Genomic DNA, 15,578 nt, shown 5'->3' with positions numbered 1-15,578 from the left:
GTCAGGCTGGACGGGGCTGTGAGCACCTGATCTGGCTGTAGGTGTCCCTGTTCATTGCAGGGGTGTTGGAATAGATGGCCTTTAAGGGTCCCTTCCAACTCAAACGATTCTATGATTCTATGAACACCAGACTGTACCTAATTTGTTCTCCATCTTGCCCATATCTATTAGGTGACCCCAGCACATGGGCAGAGTGTCAATATTTGGCGTGTCTAACATGTAAATACACCACACCAAGTCACGTCATGCCAAGTGCCATGCCTTGTCACTGCTGAGCTACTCTTCCAATTCATTCTTTCCCCTGAGCCTCGAGGTGGCAGGTAAAGCCAAAGAGAAGGTGGGATTCTGGACTTCAGTCAAAGCCCTTCCTGCTCAGTCACGTCCCCGAAAGTCTCTCTCAGCCACGGTGCCCGCGAGGCCGCTCCCGCTCCGCTCCTACCGGCGGCGGGCAGATCCGAGGCTCCGCCGTTCCCGCCGCCCGGAGGGGCCGCCTCGCGGCGCAGCGGCCGCTGCGGGTCACTGTTCGCCGCCGCCTCACCTGCCCCGCGGCCGCTGTGAGGTCGGTGCCTCCCCCCCCCCCCGCCTTTCAGGGTTTGGAAAGCGCTCCCGCCACGCGGTCCAACTTTGTATTTGCCAGTTGTGGATTTTTTTTTTTTTTTTTTTCGTCCGCCAAGGGAGAGGTTTATACACACAATCAAAGTAAATAGAAAAGTTCAGCCGGATCGAGTTTCATCCGCGTTTCCCTCCAGCTCCACACGTTCCGAGGGGCTCAGCCGTGCACAGACCCGCCGAGGATCGCGGCGGCACTGCCCGGCGGTGCGGCACGGCGCTCACGGGACACGGCGCTGCCCCGCAGCCCCGTGCCGAGCCCTCGTCCCTCTCCGTCCCCGTCCCCGAGCTTCCAGGCAGCGCCGACCCAGGAAGCCGCCCCGCCGCCCGGCGCTGCCCGCGCCGAGAACACAGCCAGACCCCGCTCCGCCACCTCTGCGCGGGCTTCCCGGCCGGCGGGAGCAGAAATAGGCTTCCTCTTCCCCGACGGCGCCCCACCGCCTCCCCTTCCCCGAGCCCGAAGTTCCTGGTAAACACGCGGCTTCCCCGCCCGCCCCCGCCGCGCGGCCCCCGGCGGGTGACGGCGGGCAGCGGCCCCGCGGCCGGGGAGCGCCGGGCGGGAGCCGCGCCAGGGCCATGAATATTGCAGAGGCTGCTCCGCGCGTTTCTAATTAAAGGCCGGGGCGAGGCGCTCCCCCCCCTCCTCACCTCCCCGCCGCCGCCCCCTCGCACCGCACACGCCCGCTGGGGACCGTCTCCTTACGTCGGAGAGCGGTGACTGAGCCCTGCCCGAGCGCCGGGGGAGGGACGGGGGGACCGGGCGGGAGCGGCGAGGGCAGGGCTGAAGGGGGGGAGGGTGGGGGGGGGAATAGTGCGGCGGCGACGCTCCCGAGGTTGCCAAGTGGACTTTTATTGTTTTCCACCCACTTCCAAGTCGATACTATCTGCCGTCTCATGGCCATCCTATAGCCTATATAAGCGGTGCGCCGGGGCTGGCGGCGATGGAGTAAGGTGTTGGATGCGGAGGGAGCAGAGGGCCGAGAGGGGGGCGGCGAGCCGCCGGCAACCAAGACTCCCCGCCGCTGCCCGGGGGCACGCAGCTCGCCTCGGAGCGGACACGCAGGTAACGCGGCGCGGGGCGGCCGCCCTCCTTTCCCCGTCCCGCTCCCGCCGCTGCCGGCTGACAGCCGCCACGGAGCCGCCCGGCGGGCAGCGCACACGCGGCCGGAGCGAACGCCGGCGGCGCGGGGCGGCAGCCGCGGGCGGGCTGCGGGCAGGTGCTGCCGGGCCCCGCGCTGCTCAGCCAGCTGCCAACTTGTGAAAGTTGGGCTCCCCCCGTTATGAGACCTGCGGAGCGGTCTCCCCGCTCGCCCCGATATTCCCCGTTTCACCCCCGTGAGCCGCCCGCCTCCGACCCGCTCCCGCTGTTGTTCTCTCGCAGTGAAACAGGGAAGCTCCCGTTCCGTTCCGCCGGCGCGCTCAGCCCGCAGGACAGCCGGCGATGAGCGGACTGAGGTCTCCTGGGCTGCTGGGGCTGGTGCTCTTGGTGCTCTCGGCGGGATACTGCAAAGAGAAAACCGACGCCGGGGATCTGAAGGACAGGCAAAGTCTCTTAAATCTCATCATGGAGATCATTCAGGAATTGAAGAGGTACCGCCTGGAGAAGGGCAGTGGGGTGCAGTACTTCTCCAAGCACGACTACAGCTTGGATCGGAGGGAAGTGGCTGACTACGGAGGATACCAGGATGAGCAGAGAGTTGGTAAGTCCCAACCCGTGGCTTAGATCTTTGTCGTTGCGGAGGGCACTGGGGAATCAGACATCAGGTTACCAATTTTAGAACGAGGATTCACCACCCAAAATACCTGCAGCCTCACTTTGGTATCAGAAACTGACGCAGGCGGCACATTTGGAACAGAAAAACTCCATTCAAATCTGAGTCTTGTACCCTCTGGACAATGTACTCATCTGAGTCTGACTTCCTGTGTGTGGGTTTTGAACAAAACCTGCTAACGAGGGAAAAGACTGAAATGTGTGAGATCAAAGAAGCTATGAAAATGTTCCTTCTCTTGTTAGTTTACATTTTTTAAAACATACCTGGTTTAAGTGGAAATCACTCTAGTAGTGATTCCCCTGCAGGATTCTATGCCCATGCAGTGATAGATACCAGGAACTCTGTCGTTTCATTTCAGTTTTTGCCCAGCTTTAATCAGTCCCATTTGTACTCTGAAGGTAACACGTTTGATAGGTGGTAGGGAACTGCAGCAAAGTACTCCTCTGTCATCATGCAAGCTCTGAATGCTTTCAGTCACTCCTTCGGTCAGTTCTGCTCAGCTGAGTGGCTCCTCTGTGACCTCCATGAGGTTTCATTTGTCCATAAGATGGCCATCCAGGGCTGGATGTCCGCAGCAGTCCGGAAGCAGTCATTCCAAACACAGAGGGGTGGGTGGAAGTCCACAGCTAGGTTTCACGGTGTGCTTCTGTGCATCCAGCTGCAAGCTGATGTGGCTTCTGCTACCATGTCTCATTTATTGTTCACTCCCAAACCCCTGGAGCATTGCTGTTTATCTTACCCCTCCTACTGAAAGTAACTTTCTGAATACTTTCCAGCAGATGTCTACTCACCTTTTTCCAATCTGTCTTTTATTTTGCTAGTATGTTACTTTGCCTTTATTGATCTCATAGAGCTCCTCTGTACCTTTTCTTTACTCATTCATATTCAAATATCCTCATGATTTGCATTTGTTGGCGATTGTCATGAAAATGTTATTTCCTCATCTGGATGATCAACCAATATACAAAAGAAGAGAATTTTGTTCCATTTGAGATCAGAGCAGTGAGAACATGTTGTTTTATAAATATTGAAAAGTTACACCAGGCTGAGCACTGAACCCTAACATGCACAACTCAACTTGAAACACTAGCAGTTCTTGGCCATCCTACATCAGCACATAGGTGCAAAATATTTGGCTTGTACCCATCAGTTATCTATATAGATGTAAAACCAAAACAGAAGAGAAACATTGGTACCAGTGTCGCTGACTCCTCAGAAGCAGCTTTCATTCTGTCATAACAGAGTTATTCCCAGCAACTTGGAAAAGAAACTACTGCTTAAAGTTCTTCATTTCAGTTTTGGCATCACTTTCCCAGTGAGTCTGTCCCCTGGGAAATTTCTGAGTGAAGCATGTGTGGCTTTAATGCTTTTCATGACATAATTAGGTCAAATATGATAAGGTCAATTTTACTTACACTGACTAAAGTTAGAAGTAAATGAAGAATGACTTTCGAGAAGTGTCGAACCTCACAAGCGAATCAGATCTGGATGGAAATGTTCTCTGCTTTATATCTGATAAGAGGTGGCAGGGGAATGAAAAAGGCTGCTCAAGCATTTATGGTCAAATAAATAAAGCACCACGCAGGGTATCATACACAAGCAGCACTCTGCTATCAGCACTGAGTTTGTAACGGAAAGCAATCAAAGATAGCTGTAAATCAGGAAGACACAGGGAAGGGTTAGGGCTAAAATGGATTTCAGTAAACCAGTTTCATTTTGCCATCTGCTGAACACAATATGCAAGGTGGTAAACCACAAATACAGAGAGCCAGAAGAGAGTGATTTGCTTGGAATCATTTCCTGTGAATTTTATTTACAGCTTGAGGGGGAAAAAAAAAAAAAAAAATTCCTGTAAGTAGATCAATCCAGTTTCATGATTGCAGCAGGACAGTGCTCATACAAACACACCTCTAACAAAAGAACAGATATGGTGTTTGCATAAGAAAATTGGAAGACGAGGCATGGAACCAAACCTGAATTTACCTTTGGATCCTTACCAGTATTAGAATAATCCATTTCTCAGTAACTGTGAATCAAAATTTTGTAGAGGTTTTAAAGTAGGTAAATGAGAAAACGCAATTTATGGAGAGCTAAACTCTGATTGTTAGTTATCTGTCAACACTGTTGATGACTGCACACCTAATAGACATCACCTGTTTCATATCACAGTGTGTTTCACAGTGGCTTTGAAGGTAAAACAAGTGTTTGGCACTTGGCCTACTGCGTGCAAATAACTTTGACTCCTGTGCATCTGTCAAGAGGTGCTGGTCACAATTCATTCCTTCTTCCCATACTTGCCAAGAACCGTCCCTACAGCAGTGACTATGTTTTTTTTCTTTCCATCAGAAATAGTTCCCAGAGATCTGAGGATGAAAGACAAGTTTTTAAAGCATTTAACAGGTATGTTTTAATTTTGCATTGGTGTCCATTTTTTTGCATAAATATCATAAGCTGCGCTGTTCCTCCTGCAAGCTACGGTGATTCTTAAGTTAGTTTTTCCTTCTCTTTCAGGTCCACTCTACTTCAGCCCAAAATGTAGTAAACACTTTCATCGGCTTTACCACAATACAAGGGACTGCACCATCCCAGCCTGTAAGTGCTAAAAACAAAGGCTAATTTTCATAAAACAACAGAGAACTCTAAAGTAGAGTAACTCTATGGAATACCAGTTGTGACACAGTGCAAGAGTACTGTTCTAGTATTAAATGTGGGGGTTGATGGCCCTGTGTGTGGCAGGGGGGTTGGAGATTCATGATCCTTGAGGTCCCTTCCAACCCTGGCCATTCTGTGATTCTTGCAGTGCTCTTCAGCATTAATATTACAGTGAGGGGAAATGGCAAGACAACTTTTTAGCTGTGAACAGACTGTGCAGAATGACTGTAAACATTGCTTCCTCAGCTATTTATGCATACACCTTTTTTGTTCGAAACCAAAGGTGCATTTTTCATAGGAACACGACTTGTCTCCTAAACCTATCATATTTAACTTCTAGTGCTGCAAATTCAAAATAGAAACAGGAATCCAGCTGGGGCTATTTCCTTTTCATTAATTATCTATGTAGAACACATAATCTGGCAGTGCCACAGGTTGCCAAGAGGGTGCAAGATCTCCTCCATGGAGACCTTCAAAAGCCACTGGGATGTGCTGGGTACTCTGCTCTGAGTGTCTCTGCTTGAGCAGGGGTGGGGCCAGATGGACCCAGAGAGCCCTGCCAACCTCAGCTGCTATGTGATTCTATAGCATGCTTTAAAGGCATCACATATTTTCTAAGTTCAGTCACCAGTCTATCAGTCACGTTGACTCTGCAACCTTTCTCTTCAGTAAATTACAAAAATAAAACTTTGTAAGGCTTAATGAAAAATTCCAAAAAATGAGCTGATGGGTACAAAGAAGCAGATTCACATTATGATATCTCATCAGTGTTGGCGGCGCAGAGTATTTAAAATAAATCAGAAATCAACATTTATCACTTTGTAGACATGACTCCAGATTCATACCAAGATGGACCTATTGAATAAGATGCTGTTTTAGCACAGCCTTTTCAGAATGGAAGCACACTTTATTTTACTTGTCTGAGGTCAACCAGTTGGGTCAGCTGCAGAGCTGGGAATAGAAACAGGAGTTCCTGATTCCAAGTTTCAAGTATTAATAAATATTTCAGTTAAATATATTTTAAAGACATATTGGGTAAGACCTGCAGAGTTTCTCCCTATTCATAAGGCCTCATATTAAGATCGCCTTGGAAATAGAAAGATTTACAGATCATGTAATGGTTTAAATCAATGGAGATGGAGTTGTTCATAACTAATGTGTTTTAAATAAGGAAACGGTCGTATTACCTTTTTCATAAGGATAACTTTGCAAATATCATTTGACTCTGTACTAACAAGTACTTCAATCTGTGAAGCTAAAAACTAGTTGGCTTTTATTTCTGAACTAGCCTTTTCCTTCTGACAGGTGATATACCTACCAACATAGTGTCTGGATAATGAAGGATAATTTGTACAAATGATAATTGTATAGTATATCTATGCTGAGATAAAAGACTTTTAACATAGCATCTCTAGGACTGTAGGATGTAGTTACCAATTAATAAAAATAATGCCAAATGAAAATTAACATCACTCACTGGACTGGACTGACCAGCATCTTCTTAAAGTAACTGTCTTCTACAAACCTGAAATAAACAACTTTAATGCTTCACACGCAGTGTGATATTACGTTCTGATGATATCTGATAATATTCTGATTTCAGGTTAAGATTACTGTTCATTCTATGTTATTATTCTGCATTCGAAAGACAAAATCATCTATAATGCTGCAACAATGTGGGAGCCAGCACAAAACTATTTTGTTGTCACAACTTTTAGTATTTTGGGTAGCTTAGTAGCATTAACAACTAAGAGATACTTTATTCTGCTGTTGTGATCAACTTTCAGTTGCAAAGTTTTAACACATTCGCTTTTTAAGTCCAAGGAACAGATTTCTATACTGTTTCAAACTAAGTTGTTCATTAAACTTAATTACAGCAGTAGTCTGCACACCTTTATTGACTTTGATTTTTAAAAGCAAAATCGGTTGCTTTAGTAATGTCTGTATTTATGCTCTTTTTTCATGACAGACTATAAAAGATGTGCCAGGCTTCTTACTCGGTTGGCAGTAAGCCCAATGTGCATGGAGGGATAAGGTAAGCTTTTCTAAGAGCAGTAATGACATTCTACTGAACAGCATAGCTGTGGATTTTGTTTCATACATGAAAACTCATAATACCTTTCTTTGGATAAGATATTCCTCTTGCAGAATATCTGGAGTAACTAGCTTAATCTGGCAAACAGTAGCAGTAAATAAAGGCTACCCCCTACTGGAAGTCATTATATAATAAGTCCACATGCATCAGCTGTGAATTATTTATAGCATTATACAGTTAGCAAATAGTGAATTTGTTGTTATAGAACAAAAGACAGCTGTAGCTTATTTTTCAAGAGTTAATTCAGCATACAATCACTCATATTGGCAGCAGCAGCCCTTTTATGAGTGCAGCTGTAGATCTACGGGATACATTTTAGCATAAGCTAATATATAAGTAGCTACACACAAGACAGCTTTATAAATGCAGATAGGCTGCAGGTGCTTTTACGGTACTTAAAATGTATTAGTAGCATTGATAAACTAACATTAAGCTGCCCAGATTTCTTGGGATTTTCATGCCTGTGGTTATTCTCTCCCTTTTTGCTTAGATGTACCACTAATTCCTAGAAGTACTTTGAGGGATCTCAGCATGCTCCAAAAAACAGTTCTTCCAAATGATATGTACTTCTAGAAGACTGACACAAAACTGATACAAAAGGACAAATTTAAATTCTGTCCTCAGTTTTTGCTTGAGACAGAAATGTGACCTTTGACAAAGGAATAAGTAACAACCCATATGGATTTGTCAGTAACAAATGTTATCAGATACTTTATGAGAAGATATATATCTTACACAGTCACTGAGAAAAGCAATAATCTTAAGAATCTTAGTTTATTTTTTTGAAGCACAGAAACTATTTTGCATGGTGTTCTCAGAAGCCAGTGAGGGAGATGTTATTAAAAAAAAATGGAAAAATGGTTGGAAAAACATTCACATTATTAGTGCTGCAGTGTCAAACTGGAAGACTGTATTGAACAGGGTCACACAGATACATTATAGATATGTCATTGGCCAGCATTTTCATTATTTTGTTTGTAGTATTAGTTAGTATACTTATTGATGACAGCAGAGCAGCAGACACAACCAGCAAAGAATACTGAAATTGAAAATAGTCTTGAAAAATTAGCTGAATAGTTTAGAACAAGGATAAAATATGAGGGAAAGCAGAATTAAGAAATCAAGGAGCAGAAGTCAACTGCAGAAATATACAGCAAGTTATGAATTACTAGATATATGGTTCTGTAGAAAGTGTAAGGATTATAGTGGATCACAAACTAAGCATGAGTCAACCGTGTCACACTTGAAAACAAGGTAAAGGACAAGATGGAACTTATAAATGGAAACATTGTTTATCAAACACCTGAAATAATCACTGTGAATACTGCATCTAATTGAGGACCCCACATTTGAAGGCATACAGGTGCTTCTTGGTCAGAGTCTGAAAAAGAGCAACATACATGACCAAAGAAAACATAATTTACAAGAACAGCTAAAAGGAACTGGGAAGAAAAGATAAGCATTTGAAAACATAATTGAGCTATTCAGTTTCATAAAAGGTTTCATAAGCCATTCTCTTCACCCAGTGTGGTTAAATAAGATGTAATTTGCTTAAATTTTCAAGAGAGGATTCCAACTAGATTTTAAAAAACACTCCTCTAATGGCAAGAGCAGAAATAATATATTAAATAATTAGATATAATTCAGCATTCTGACTTCAGGCTAACCTTAACATTCCTGTTAGTATTTTCTGCCTGACTTCCTAAAGCAGCCCAGCTTCAAAGCAGAAGGTTTCTAAGTGCTAATGACTGTTACATGACTTGATGTCACTGTTTGAAACATGCAGCCATAGAAAGGAATCTTTTTACCCTAACACCATGTGTTCAGGGATGGAATTATGGAAACAACTGCATATGGTAGTAAGACAAAAGCTAGCAAATTGGTAAATCTCTTGACCTAACTAGAAGGAATTCCAGGGATTCTACCTTTCATTTCAAGGAAAGGAAGGAACAAATTGGCTATTATATAATAATATTCACCAGTGACAGGCAAGTGACTAGTATTATTACCAAGACTAGCAAGCAGATACATAGGAGTAGAGTTTTTTTCTTCCCTTCTTTTGGAAGTTCCATCTGTATCATTACATCCTGCCCTGAAAGCACAAACTAGTAACTATAATAGTTCTCACTCAGTGTGAAAGTCTTTTAGAAAATCTCCATCCATCTTATTTTGCCAGGCAACTCCTTTGCTCAGCTGACTTGCATGTTTGAAAGTCTCCGCAAGTCTCCTCTTCTGTATTCCTCCACAAAGATACACAAATAATAGTATCAGAACTCTTAAGCAACACTTATTAGTGGAGAGAAATGCTATTCTTTATCACACGTGCCTTGTGATCCACTGGTGTCCCCATAAGATGAAGCATTTTTTCTACCCAAATGTTTTCCACTGGATCAGTTCATTTTTGTGTAGGTAACACATCACTCACACAGGCAAGTACAAAGCAGGCTTTATTTGTTTTAATCATTTCATGGATTGAGCTGTAGAAAAAGGTATGGGTTGGGTTTGGCTTGTATTTTTCCACATAACAATCAATCATTTTTCTCCACAGAGGGTTTTCAAGTAGTTTTAAAGTTTTGAACATAGCAAGACAAAACTTCAAAACTATTCTTGCTTAAGACAGCTCTCTAGTTTAAGACTTTTTTTAATAGCCTGGAAATGTACAATTTTTTGTTTCTGCCATAAAGCTACTGGTTAGTATCAATTCTAAATCTCATACAAATTCCTAATTAGTAGAGAACATGTTCTTTGTCTCATTTATCCTACATATATGTAACTAGGCTTCCTTTCCTGTCTATTTTTTAGAGTATACTTTCAATGTTCACTTGTCCCAAATATCTGAGCAATGCAGAGTCCCAGTTAGATCCCTTTTACACATTCAGAGAGCATCACTCAATCCAGAGCAGCATGTCTACATTAACGCATCACTCAATAGTCCCCTTTTTGATAAGTAACCCAGACTGTACTCCTTGTTTGCCACTAGTTTCACCTCTAACTAGTTTTATTTTACTATTTTCACATTTTACTACATTTGTTTGAAAACCACAAGGTGCTGCTACTGGCACTCTTCCGTTTCCATGACCGGGTGTTTGCTAGAGACCAGTGGTGATCTCATGATAAGTTCTTAACACCTCCTGGTACCTTAAGGACTAAGGACTGCAACTGAATGTATGATTACATATTTCTAAGTGCTTGCACACAAGTGCTTATATATTAACTTTTTTTTTCCCTTAAGTTTCTTCAGTTGCTAATAATGAATAAGATAAAGCTAGTTATACAGTTTTAAACTACTAAATACAAGACTGAAGAGTGAGAAAGGGAACTGTCATACAAAAAGTACATGAAAAATCTACTGGTTATTCATTCCCCAGAAAAGCAGATACAACTAGCAATATTTTAAATAAAAGCAATAAAGACAATGTTTCTTGCTTAATAATGCACAGTACAGGGCAAGAAGAAGTATACATACATAAGAAGGTAAAAGATTTAAAAAATCCTTTATAAAAATCCTAGTAAGCTAAAGCATACTGATAACTAAAAATTTCTTTGGAAAATAAAAAACTGTAAACTTCTTAAGATGCATTAACCATACTCATTAATCATACTCATTAACCATAATGTATGTTAAGAAAGCTGACAGTACAAGAGAAATTTGGAAACTTTAAATACATACAGGGAAAACAAATACCACACCAGACATCCCAATCCTGAACACCATATTGTATAAGTGTTACTTCAAATGATCTTTAAGCAAAAATATTGGATTCTTTCTTAAGTTTTGCTTCAAGTGTTTTCTAACTGTGGAACAGCAGTCTTTAATTGCTTTCTTACAGTTTCTTATTCAGACTAAGACCAAGTGCACTGAGGAAACATCACAGGCACTTTCATTTCTTAAAGGAAGTGAAATTGGGATTCAGATGTGAGTTTTGCATATTATTCAGTGAAAACAAACCCGTTTTTTCTGGAAAGTATATGTTGAACTGTCACATACAACTTCTCGTGACATATCAAATCACTTCTGCTCAGTGGCAGGAAATAATTCCCAAGGAAACTAATTTAAGACTTTATCAGAACCACTGCTTTGAACTAAGTAGGTAGCCTGCATACTTGGTTACCACTGTGGTATCGTTCAACTTTGTTAATAAGCAATTTTGAATTACTAGGGGATATCTGTGGCTAGCACCAGATGTAACACTAACAGCTTTATCTTTGCTGTATGGACTTCTGTGACCTGATGCTCCCACTAGAGCCACCTTCCACCTGGGTACTGATTGATGGGAAAGGAAAAGAAATTTCAGACATTAGCAAATGGAAATTCTGCCACAGAGCCCTACTGGTGCAATGTTTTACAATTTATATTGATATTTAAAACATTAATTTCCTCTCTTGTATTTGTCTGTCTCAGAATTAACATCATGCACAGATAATGAATAGAACCAAATGAGGAAAGCAGTAATATGCCTTTACAGCACGTTTATTATTATTACTATTTGCATTAGCAAAGGAAAACAAAAAATAAGAGTCAAAGAAAAAGGAGCTGTATGCCTACTGCAGTCAAGTAGCAATTCAGGATCTCCACTAGCAATACTACTTGACTTCCTAAACTCCAGTCTAATTTTTCTAGACTGATGCATGTAACACAGATTATAAGAAATTTTTAAAAGTACAGCAACAGATTGATTAAGGCTAAAACTCTGATTTAGAAAACTAAAACTACAGATTTAGAAATTTACTGAAATTTACCTGAGCACTGAGAATCTAAGACCCACAGACTTTGATCAGGCATCTGTACAAGAGCAGGTATAGTTCAAATCAGTTCAATCAGTTCTAGTTTTTCCAGCCTTGGTAAGCTGCATATTCGCACTAGTAATGAACAAACTATTAAATTCTGTGTTTAACTTGTCAGTTGTATCACACTCCAATCAGACTAAAAGCACATTAATTTGTTTTCAGACATCACTTTTCACTTTAAATAGAGCACAGTATGGACACACATATGGAAAACAGATCAAAATGCAAGACAAAATTTATATAACTTTCCCTTCTAAGGCAGGACATAAAATAAATATTTGTTCTATCTACAAAGCCAGAAGAAAACTAAATTATATTAAGCTTGTCTGTAACATTATTACATTTCCTAACAGTTTCAAAAACATTGCAGAATTAAATATACGCTTAAATAATACTAACGAGTATTTCTGTATGCATCAATAGCTTGATTTTCAAAGGGTTACATCAAGTCTGACTTTGCATTCAAATGATACCATTACAAATTACACTTAAGCAGTAGAAAATGTAGAGAAACTCAAAATATCAGAGTTCACATTGATCGTACAGAGATAAGTATGTTCAGATACAAAATATGAAAATTACAACTATGAAAAGTGGCATCAAGCAGAACTCTAGTACTAGAGGATCCACTCTTGTTTTGTTCTTATTTTCCACATCTGACATCCATAAGACATACTTATATCTTTTTTCTCTAGTTAGGGCATTTTCCTTCAGTAAGGGCATTAACAGGTGGTATTAGAAACACGTGAAGTTGGGTAGACACTACTTGCAGCATTTTATGGTCACATCACTAGAAAATAAGTTGTGGAAAATGTCAACAGAACTTACTGGAGATAGATTTCTGGAGATGTATACACAGTGATGGTCATATTACATTTTCTCAACTGGCTTAAAGGACTGGAGAGAGGGGCTGTGGTAGCCTTCGCTGCACAACTTTAAAATTAACATTTCTACACTAGACAATACATGTGCATACACAATGTAGAAATCTATAATTTTCTAACAGTGATTTTTAATACCAAGGCTATAGAAATGGCTGTAATTTCATTTCAAGAATCTGTTCTGGGAAAAGTTATTAGAACGGGCAGCAAATTGACCTGTTGCAGCTTCTATTCAGTTTCTGTTGCCTCACTATTTGCAGATTCCAGGAGCAATAGCTATATGACTGAATCTCAAGAAATTACTTGATTTGTTTCTTGTTTTTAAGTCCAAATTTCTTCACTAACAGGCCCAATGAAACATCAAATCCTTCCTAAATTCTTCAAACCTTACCTTGATGATTTATATTACTAAACATTGTACCAACAGCTTCCCGACAGCAAGGCATTATGAAAGAAATTTGCAATCTATTAATGCTATCTTCATTTATTCACTTTTTGACCTCACTGCTGCAGATGTAGGTACAGGCTAAACTTACCTACAAGCATGTTATCAACTGGTAGAACTGCAGTATTCCAGTCTCTTCTATCTACCTGAAATGAACCAGCACAAACACAAGAATGATTTCCAGAACTCAGCCTTGAGTAACAAAACAAAACACTTAATTTAGTAGAGCTACACACACTATTAGATCTTTGTGAAGATTTATTATTGAATTCTGCAGTATTATTTACTTACTATTTTAGCTATGCTAACAACATAATTAAAACACTTTTATCTAAGTATAAAAATGATAACAGGCAATTTTTTTCTTCTTTTGTTTTTTTTATCCACCAGGTACTGTTACCATTAAAAGAAACATCAAGAATCAAGAGAAGTGCCTTGGAAACCAACAGGGAAATAGAACTTATTACCTTTATAACATATCCCATTGTGAACAAGAGATTTATTTTTGCAAATTGACTGACTACTTCCCATAATTCTTTTAACACGTATTTTGTATGTTGTCAAGTTTGCAGATTGACATTCTCTTTACAGTAGCATAACTGCCAGTAATACATAATGTTCCATACTTAAAAACACACCACAACTGATGTGTAATGCTGCCAAAAATTACATAAACACAAATATTTCACCAAGAAAATTGATGTTCTATTGCTTAATTCTACAGTTTTAAGGAATGTTTGTTAGTATATTTAGAACTACTAAAGATCTTCTCCACAGTAGTTGTGGTCACTTGATATCCTTCATGCTTATGCAAATTTTTTAAAGTTTGGTTAAAACAAACTTGCATTGGGGTCACATTGTACCCTGGGAGTACTAATTGCATGACAACCAGAAATGTAATTCCAAGTAGAAATATTTTTGGGGACAGTGGAGCATGGATTTTGTACACAGACACAAGCTGCCATTAATTTACTTTATATAATAAATGTATAAAACATTCCAGCTAATGTGCAATATGTAAATAATGTAAATAACATGCATAAGTAATAAAGTGTTTGGTATTAAGTTGTCCTCCATTTGCTTTCTGTGCACTGAATCTAACAATCAGATGCTATTTTCTGGTAGCTACTGTCATTTATCCACACATAAGTCTCTTTCCAATGACAATTTGCTTCATTAAGAAAGAAAGGTACACCCACCTTGGCGAAGTTCAGTACTTTGGACTGTGGACTTCTGAGGACTGCCAGATCTTTGCATTAAAATCTCACGAAATGCTCAGACCACAAGGCTGCTCCAATTTCATACAGAATTCTGAGTTTCTTTTTCATGACAAATGGTTGTTTCAAACAAAATCCCTGCACAGTGCTTGACAGATAGACGTGTGCTGTAGGACTGTCTATTCACATAATACCCATGATAGGGATTTTAAATTAGTATGATTATTTTGGTTTGCAGTAGGACTGAAATATCATTAAATCAGAATTTTCAAGAAAAAAAAAAGCACCGTAGAAGGAAAATAGTAATTTATTTAGTGGCTTGATAAATTAATTGTTAAATTAAATTCTGTGGAAGTTTTTTTTCTAGATTTAGCAGAAATCATCACTTAACACAAGATAAAAACCGTAGGATAGCAGATTTTGTTTATTTAGTCTTGGGTGCAGGTTTATTACGTAAGCTGAAACAGTCCAGGGGTTGAAGGAGTCAGTTCTACATTTTTTTCACTCAGTATTAAAATATAACATAAAAAAAGTAAATATGCACAGTGTTCAATACACAAATTGTCTATCATATGTTCACTGTTTCTTTTGGAAGCCTAATAATGGTACTGTGCGGATGTCCTTCCAGAAGCCAATTCCTATTCTATGTTCTCACATTCTACAAATGCCTTTACCATACTATTTTGCTCTCCTCCTCTTTCTCCAAAAGAAACCAAGGAAGGACTAAATAAATTAACAAATGAGCATAAATTAACAAATGACCTCCTAGCATAACTGATGAATTCTGTAGCCAACAGTGTACTGGCTGAAAACATAACTTAGGTCAAACCGCAAACTTTTATCTGAACTAAATTTAACACAAATAGTTTTGATTTCTTATCATGTTAAAGAAAAGTTCCTAAGCCTAGCAAAGATAACCATATCTTCCCATCTCCTTTCTGTCACTCCAGCAGACCAAAGATACAGAGTTAAGACTTCTAAATCTGAACTTCAATATGTAGGAAACTATAGGTTCTATTTCTACTCAGCCACAAATGGGAAAGCAGAACCCATTGGGCTCTTAATTGTCTGAGGTCTATTACTGTCACCGGCATATTTTAAATGGTCTTTTTGGCAGAA

General features: G+C 40.5%; 1 protein-coding gene across 1 annotated transcript; it reads left to right on the top strand.

Moving 5' to 3' along the window:
* Positions 1-1,257: 1,257 nt before the first annotated feature.
* ALKAL2 (ALK and LTK ligand 2) lies at positions 1,258-15,000 on the top strand. The gene is made up of 7 exons (XM_031610971.2): positions 1,258-1,323; positions 1,484-1,672; positions 1,991-2,309; positions 4,728-4,781; positions 4,893-4,973; positions 7,003-7,068; positions 13,633-15,000. Exons 3-6 carry the CDS (start codon positions 2,051-2,053, stop codon positions 7,065-7,067), a joined length of 459 nt encoding a protein of 152 aa, XP_031466831.1. The 5' UTR covers positions 1,258-1,323; positions 1,484-1,672; positions 1,991-2,050; the 3' UTR covers position 7,068; positions 13,633-15,000.
* The last annotated feature ends 578 nt before the right edge of the window (positions 15,001-15,578 follow it).

This window comes from Phasianus colchicus, chromosome 2 (genome assembly GCF_987193195.1).
Source record: "Phasianus colchicus chromosome 2, bPhaCol1.hap1.1, whole genome shotgun sequence".
NCBI classification, from domain to species: Eukaryota; Metazoa; Chordata; class Aves; order Galliformes; family Phasianidae; genus Phasianus; species Phasianus colchicus.
The sequence above is the reverse complement of the archived record's forward strand: the minus strand, read 5'-3'. Positions and strand labels throughout refer to the sequence as shown.